The 8,774-nt window shown below is 36.7% G+C and overlaps 1 protein-coding gene across 1 annotated transcript; it reads left to right on the top strand.

Annotated features, from left to right (window-relative positions):
• Positions 1–2,632: 2,632 nt before the first annotated feature.
• On the top strand, positions 2,633–3,058 carry LOC147372618 (histone H4-like). The gene has a single exon (XM_086403654.1). The coding sequence runs from the start codon at positions 2,658–2,660 to the stop codon at positions 2,967–2,969; it is 312 nt and encodes a 103-aa protein (XP_086259780.1). The 5' UTR covers positions 2,633–2,657; the 3' UTR covers positions 2,970–3,058.
• Positions 3,059–8,774: the final 5,716 nt, after the last annotated feature.

Here is an 8,774-nt window from a genome sequence, read left to right as displayed (position 1 = left end):
TTAAAATTACTGTTACAAATCATTTAGTTAATACAAAGTAAAACAAGTTATTTCTTATGTAATTTTAGTTAATTTATGTCTTTCAAGAAATGTGTCCATTTTATCTAACTTGTTGAGTTTGCTTAACTTTTTTCACAATAGTTTTTATTATCATTTCAATACATATAGTTTCTCTTGTGATGTCCTACTTTTCAATTCTGTCATTGGTAATTTGTGGGTCTTTTCCTACTTTTCCTTTCACCAGTATGGCTAGATTTTTATTAATTTTAGTGATTCTTTCAAAGAAAGTGTTTTGGTTTCATTGATTTTTCCCGAATTTTTCCTGCTATTTTATTGATTTCTAATGTTATATTTATTTTCCTTTCTTTTGCTAAATGTAAATTTAATTTGTTCTTATTCAAACTCTTTAAGGTAAAAATTTAGACCATACAATTTCATATTATTCTTTTCTCAGTCTCCTCACTGAGGCATATTAAGTTTCCTATAAGCACTGTTTGGGCTACGTCCACAAATTTTAATGTACAATATTCAATATCATAAAGTTCAAAGTATGTTCTAATTTCTCCTGTTATTTCTTTGATACACAGGTTATTTAGAAGTATTTTGTTTAGCTTCTAATATTTCTGGCTTTTCTAAGATATTTTTTCATTGATTTCTAATTTAATTCTCTTGTGAAGAGTGAATATTTTAGAATATTTCATTTCCTTTAATTTTATTGCAACTTGTTTTATGGTCCAGTATATGAATGGTCCTAGCCAGTGTTCCATGCACACTTGAGAAAAATGTGTTTCCCACTGTTGCTGGGTATAAAGCTTTATTAATGTAAGTTAGAATATTTGGGTTGATAGTCTTGTACAACTTTTTTTGCTTCTTTTCTCTGTGATTAGTTTACCAGACTCTGAGAGAGAAAAAGTGAAATAATTCAGCAAAATTGTAGATTTAAGTATTTTTTCCTGTCATCTTTGTTTTATGTATAATGACCCCACATAGTAGGTGCACATACATTCAGTATTGCTTTATCCTCTTAAAGAACAATCCATGTAGTCATTCTAAAATGATTAAAAGAACCACTGGTAAGGTCTAGAGAAATTCTACACTATGATTAATTTAGTTTCACTCCTAATGTATGACCTTTTGGGCATCTCTACAAATGCCACTTATGTTCCATGAGGTTCCTCCAATCTGGTTAAACTCACCACTTTTCCAGTCCTACAAGTGTTCTGGAAGTTTTCCATCTTATGGCTCTATGGTAGTTGTATTTCCTTAATAGTTCTTCTTTGTCTGGCTTTGTGGAGTCATTCTGTGCATGCTTAATTTAGCATTCAGCCAAGGAATCGGGGTGACACTTGCAGATCTTTGGAGCTCTTTCTCTGAGTAGCTTTCTCTTTGTCAGTACTCTGCCTTCCAAATACCAGGTCACTAAGCCTTGCTAATCTCCAATTTCTGTGTATTCAATTCAGCAAGATTATGAAACCATGCTTACGCCACTTCTCGTTGTGCCAGGGTCCAGTAATTAACTCCATTCAGAAAGCTGAGGCATTAAGAGGGTTCATCTGGTTTTGGGTTCTTTTCTCCCTACAGAGTCACAATTGTTTGCTGCCTACTCTCAAATGAATGGGTAGCAAAGCTAGCAGTAAAGAACCTGCCTGCCAGTGAAGTAGACACCAGAGCCGTGGGTTTGATCCTTGGGTCAGGAAAATCCCCTGGAGGAAGAGATGGCAACGCCCTCAAGTATTCTTGCCTGGAGAATCCTATGGACAAAGGAGACTGGAAAGCCACAGACCACAAAGAGTCAGACACGACTTAAGCAACTTAACACTCAAATAGAAATGGCTGTTTTCATAAAAATTATCCAGTTCTAGAACTGACTATGACTGGATAGCCATTTAGTATCATTACTTCATCAAGGTTGAAAAGTGGAACCCCTATTCCATTTTGAAATACTGAAACCCTATTCCATTATATATATTTGCTAGGTTAAAATATATGTATCTCCTCATAACTTTTAGTCATTACTCTTCCTTTTCCCTTTTGGCATAAAATAAATTTTTCCTATACTTCTACTACTTACTTACTTATCACAAACATTGCATTATATTACTTTACTTTACATTTTCACAAACAATACTGAAGTATGAAATAAGTAGCTCTGCTTCTATTAGTCATGTCAGCCAAGTACTAAAGCTAGTCATTTGTGTTCATCATTATACTCTAGCATGAGTTCAGTTCAGTTCAGTTCAGTCTCTCAGTCGTGTCCGACTCTTTGCGACCCCATGAACTGCAGCACGCCAGGTCTCCCTGTCCATCACCAGCGCCTGGAGCCGAGTCAAACTCATGTCCATCACGTCTGTGATGCCTTCTAACCATCTCATCCTCTGTTATCCCCTTCTCCTCCTGTCCTCAATCTTTCCCAGCATCAGGGTCTTTTCCAGTGAGTTAGCTCTTTGCATCAGGTGGCCAGAGTATTGGAGTTTCAGCTTCAACATCAGTCCTTCCAATGAACACCCAGGTCTGATCTCCTTTAGGATGGACTGGTTGGATCTCCTTGTAGTCCAAGGGACTCTCAAGAGTCTTCTCCAACACCACATTTCAAAAGCGTCAGTTAACCCTTTTTTAAAAAGAATTCCAGTTGCTGTTGGTTTACTTTTCGTGAAACCATGTCTGGACGCGGCAAAGGCGGCAAAGGTCTGGGGAAAGGCGGCGCTAAGCGCCATCGTAAGGTTCTGCGCGACAACATCCAGGGCGTCACTAAACCTGCTATCCGCCGCCTGGCTCGTCGTGGTGGTGTGAAGCGCATCTCCGGGCTCATCTACGAAGAGACCCGCGGGGTCCTGAAAGTGTTTCTGGAGATCGTGATCCGGGACGCGGTCACCTACACCGAGCATGCCAAGCGGAAGACAGTCACCGCTATGGACGTGGTCTACGCTCTCAAGCGCCAGGGCCATACTCTCTACGGCTTTGGCGGTTAAGCTTTCCAGTTTGCTCTCAGGAGCTTGATTTCAACCAAAGGCCCTTTTCAGGGCCACGAAAAAAAAAAAAAAAAAAAAAAAAGGAAAAAAGGAAAAAAAAAAAAGAATTCCAGAAGCCCTTTTTTTATTATGCTCTTAGAATTTTTAACTCTATTCTTGGCTATTTATAACACTTTTGGTTCTTTAGTTTGTTTCATTATTTTATTGAAGAGTAACACATATTCATTAAAAATGAGAAGGAAAATTATTGAAGTGGAGAGAACTCACAGTCCATATAACCTTTTCTCTTTTTCATTGGCATAATGTTTAAAGCTTTGTTCAGTTGTATTTTATAAGATTTTTCAAAGTAGAAAGTAAATCTTGCCCAAGAGAAGAATTTTCCAGAAGAAATTTCTATCTCAAATTACAATATTATATTGCCATAATGAGAAACATCAATATTTAACAAAATTTCTTCTTTTTACTTTTCAACCAAATGCCATTTGGAAAACCAAATGTGATGATTCCCCTCCACATTCTTAAAGAATACTTTTTTTTTGGTTGGTTGGTGGGTGTTTTTTAAATTTTTAATTGAAGGATAATTGCTTTATAATATTGTTTCCATTTCTACCATACACCAACAAAAATTAGCCATAGGTGTATATATTTCCACTCTGTCTTTAACCTCTGTCCCACTTCCCACCCCATATCACCCCTCTAGTTTGTTACAGAGCCCCAGTTTAAGTTCCTTGAATCACATAGCCAATTTCCTTTGACTATCTACTCTTGATATGGCCAATTATATCAGGTGAAATTTCCCTAAATGGTGATTTTCTTCAGAGTACCCGTGACAAGCTGGAGTGTACTAGCTCTTTTAAACATTAACTTTTCCTTTCTTTAGTTATTTATGATGATTCACATCTCCATTGTTTGGATTGTATCTCTAAAAGTATAAATATTTTATGGTAACCTCATTCATAAAAATTCCACTGATTTATGTGAAGACACAAGCAATAATAAAACAATAATAATTAACATTTGTTAAGAATTAATTTACATTTTATGTTAGTTCAGTTCAGTCGCTCAGTTGTGTCCAACTCTTTGCAACCCCACGGACTAAAGCATGCCAGACCTGTATATGACCAACTCCTGGAGATTACTCAACCATTTCATCCTTTGTCATCCCCTTCTCCTCCCACTTTCAATCTTCCCTAGCATCAGGGCCTTTTCAAATGAGTCAGTTCTTTGATCAGGTGGCCAAAGTATTGGAACTTCAGCTTCAGCATCAGTCCTTTCAATGCATATTCAGGACTGATTTCCTTTAAGATTGACTGGTTGGAACTCTTTGTAGTCCAAGGGACTCTCAAGAGTCTTCTCCAACACCACAATTCAAAAGTATCAATTCTTCCGTGCTCAGCTTTCTTTATAGTCCAACTCTTATGTTCATACATGACCACAGAAAAACCATAGCCTTGACTAGACAGACTTTTGTTGGCAAAGTAATGTCTCTGCTTTTAAATATGCTGTCTAGGTTGGTCACAACTGTTTTTCCAAGGAGCAAGCTGATTTCATGGCTGCCAGTCACCAATTGCAGTGATTTTGGAGCCCCCAAATAAATAAAGTCTGTCATTGTTTCCATTGTTTCCTCATCTATTTGCCATGAAGTGATGGGACTGGATGCCATGATCTTCATTTTTTGAATGTTGAATTTTAAGCCAGCTTTTCACTTCCCTATTTTGCTTTCGTCAAGAGGCTTTTTATTTTTTTGCTTTCTGCCATAAGGGTGGTTTCATCTGCAAATCTAAGGTTATTGATATTTCTTCAGGCAATCTTGATTCCAGCCTGTGCTTCATCCAGCCTGGCATTTCTCATGAGGTACTCTGCATCTAAGTTAAATAAGCAGGGTGACAATATACAGCCTTGATGTATTCCTTTCCCTATTTGGAACCAGTCTTTTTTTCCATGTCCAGTTCTAACTATTGATTCTTGACCTGCATACAGATTTCTCAGGAGGCAGGTCAGGTGGCCTGGTATTCCCATCTCTTTAAGAATTTTCCACAGTTTGTTGTGCTCTACACAGTCAAAGGCTTTGGCATAATCAATAAAGCAGAAGTAGAGATTTCTGGAATTCTCTTGCTTTTTCAGTGATCCAACAGATGTTGCCAATTTGATCTCTGGTTCCTCTGCCTTTTCTAAAACCAGTTTACATGTATACCTGTGGCGGATTCATTTTGATATTTGGCAAAACTAATACAATTATGTAAAGTTTAAAAATAAAATAAAATTTAAAAAATAATAATAAAACCAGTTTGAATATCTGGAAGTTCACGGTTCATGTACTGTTGAAGCCTGGCTTGGAGAATTTTGAGCATTACTTTGCTAGCATGTGAGATGAGTGCAATTATGTGGTAGTTTGAACATTCTTTGGCATTGTCTTTCTTTGGGATTAGAATGAAAACTGACTTTTCCAGTCTTTTGGCCACTGCTGAGTTTTCCAAATTTGCTGGCATATTGAGTAAGCACTTCCACAGCATCATCTTTTAGGATTTGAAATAGCTCCACTGGAATTCCATCACCTCCACTAGCTTTGCTCATAGTGATGCTTCCTAAGGCCCACTCGACTTTGCACTCCAGGATGTCACACCATCTCGGTTAGTGGGTCATGAAGATCTTTTTTGTATAGTTCTTCTGTGTATTCTTACCACCTCTTCTTAATATCTTCTGCTTCTGTTAGGTCCATACCATTTCTGTCCTTCATTGTGCTCACCTTTGCATGAAATGTTCCCTTGGTATCTCTAATTTTCTTGAAGAGATCTTTAGTCTTTCCCATTCTATTGTTTTCCTTTATTTCTTTGCATTGATCACTGAAGAAGGCTTTCTTATCTCGCCTTGCTATTCTTTGGAACTCTGCATTCAAATGGGTATACCTTTCCTTTTCTCCTTTGCCTTTTGCTTCTTTTTTTCTCAGCTAATAGTAAGGCTTCCTCAGACAACCATTTTGCCTTTTTGCATTTCTTTTTCTTGGAGGTGGTCTTGATCACTGCATCCTGTACAATGTCATGACCCTCCATCCACAATTCTTCAGGCACTCTATCAGATCTATTTTTTTTTTGTCACTTCCACTGTATAATCTTAAGGGATTTGATTTAAGTCATACCTCAATGGTCTAGTGGTTTTCCCTGCTTATCTATTTGATTATGAATTTGCCAATAAGGAGTTCACGATCTGAGCCACAGTCAACTCCTGGGCTTGTTCGTGCTGACTGTATAGAGCTTCTGCATCTTTGGCTGCAAAGAATAGAATCAATTTGATTTCAGTATTGACCATCTGGTGATGTCCTTGTGTAGAGTCTTCTCTTTGTATTGTTGGAAGAGGGTGTTTGCTATGACCAGGGTTAAATACTTTACATACACCACAAATTTAAGTCAATGTTCTATTTATTTGTTGCTTTCTTCCTCCTTTTCTGGTGAGATAAAGCTCTTGCTTAAGGGTATCTTCTATGCTATAGTCTCATTTAGTAATGTAAACACCTACATTATGGCCGTAACTAAAACCTGATCTTACTTCTTATCTCTTCCATTTCAATACATGGACTTTAAATATTCACTAGTGTTTCAGCATTTTGGAACCCCGTAACCTTAAGATCTATAGAACTTCAATTTTTTTTTTCTTCAAAATTTGACCCTGTAGTAGGACCCAGTTGAGAGAACAGACTCTCTTTCTCTCTTTTCTGTACACACACACCCACACACAGTTTGTGTATCTACAAGATAGCACCTTTTGACTTAGCACAATAACGAAAAGGATACATTGAGAAGATGCTGAATTTGCTTTGACAGGATTGTTTGGTTATGAATAAAATGGACCACTGATTTGAGAAGTCCAGAAAAAATTGGATGGGCCTGAAGCTTCCGAAGACAACTAAAGCTATACATAGGTATTTGGATTAATCTGTTAGCAGAAAATTTAAGATTATGAGTTGTTTTCCTTTTTCACCTGACGGTGTGTTTTCTTTACTGACACAATCATTGCCTTTTTGAATTTCTGTGATAGGTGAAGAGATATACAAGTAATAAAAGTACATGATAGTGGAGTGGGTTATATTTGGGATTATTTTGTACCAAATGTGATGCTAATGTCTTCTACCTTATTCAATGATAAACAATTTGAGCTTCTGTATACAGAGAAATAACATCACATTAGGTAATTATAATGGTTTTCATTTGATCACAGAATTTGAAATGCATTTATCTGAAGACTTATACATTTGTTTTAATTAAAGCAAATGTCAGAAACATTGTAATTTTATTTCTCCAATAACATCTCCCTCTTTGAGATCTACTTTGTGTGACTCAGTCTTCAAATTACTCTCTTTTTTCTGTTTCTAGTCATTATTCTTAAGGGATTTAGATCCTTTATAACTGGAGTTTAACTCACTATGCAATTTTAAAGGCTCAGATATGTTTTCTGAGACAGGAGCTTAAGTATTATACAAATTAATACTTTTTCTCTGCATAAATTTTTGAATCACTACCAAAATTATGCATTGACAAATACCTCTATACAACAGGATTAAAATGTGAGTTTCTCTCCAGTGTTCCTCTTGGAGGAAGTAGACTCAATTGGCTTAAGAGATTTTTTTTTTCCATCCACTGTATCAGACTCTCCTGAGAAGACACTAGTAGAAACTAAAATATGTTTAGTTTACTATCATGAAGTTATACTTTCAGTTACTTTGTGAATACAATGAATATCCATTGAAAATCAATGTTAGATGCAGTATTTACTTAATCTGTATATTTCCCCCCCGCCTTTGGCTGTGATGGATCAGCATTGCTGTGCTGGTTTTTTCTCTGGTTGTGGCAAGCAGGAATGACTCTCTAGTTGCAGTGTATGGGCTACTGCAGTGGCTTCTCTTGTTGCAGAACATACGTTCCAGAGCAGAGACTCAGTAGTTGTGCTGCACAGGGTTAGTTAAGTCTGGAGGCATGTAGGATCTTCCTGGACCGGGGACAGAACTTATGTCTCCTACATTGGCAGGCAGATTCTTTTTTATTATTATTTTTTTAAATTTTATTTTATTTTTAAACTTTACATAATTGTATTAGTTTTGCCAAACATCAAAATGAATCCATCACAGGTATACATGTGCTCCCCCTCCTGAACCCTCCTCCCTCCTCCCTCCCCATACCATCCCTCCAGGTCGTCCCAGTGCACCAGCCCCAAGCATCCAGTATCGTGCATTGAACCTGGACTGGCATCTCATTTCATACATGATATTTTACATGTTTCAATGCCATTCTCCCAAATCAAAAAAAGAATACATTTGAATCAGTTCTAATGAGGTGGATGAAACTGGAGCCTATTATACAGAGCGAAATAAGCCAGAAGGAAAAACACCAATACAGTATACTAATGCATATATATGGAATTTAGAAAGATGGTAACAGGCAGATTCTTTATCACTGAACCACTGGGGAAGCCCTGAATTTCTTTTAATTGCATTTTTTTTTTTTTGAAAAATTTTCTTTCTTACAAAAACTGCTGAATGGGTAACTGTTTTCATCCTTTATTATATCTACTAATGAGGGGCTAGTTATCAAGAATATGATACAGATGATGTTGGCAAAGGTAAATCCTTATAAAAGTTTGTGAAGATCCTGCTTTATTAATGGAACTACTAGAATTTTCTAAACTAGGAAGTTAATTGTGGATATTATTATCTTTCCTTTCCACAAGCATTGTGAAGCATTTGCATTAGGAGTTGAAAATGTATCTTACTTCACCAAAGCTAAGTTTCTTCTGTATTAGAATAATTTGCTTATG

Source organism: Bos grunniens, chromosome 5 (assembly GCF_055505025.1).
Source record: "Bos grunniens cultivar Pamir isolate PY7600 chromosome 5, Bosgru_T2T1.0, whole genome shotgun sequence".
NCBI classification, from domain to species: domain Eukaryota; kingdom Metazoa; phylum Chordata; class Mammalia; order Artiodactyla; family Bovidae; genus Bos; species Bos grunniens.
This window is presented reverse-complemented; position numbering and strand designations above follow the sequence as displayed.

Excerpts from the sequence above, each read along its gene's own strand:
- LOC147372618 (XM_086403654.1), top strand. The coding sequence starts at position 2,658 with ATGTCTGGACGCGGCAAAGGCGGCAAAGGTCTGGGGAAAGGCGGCGCT.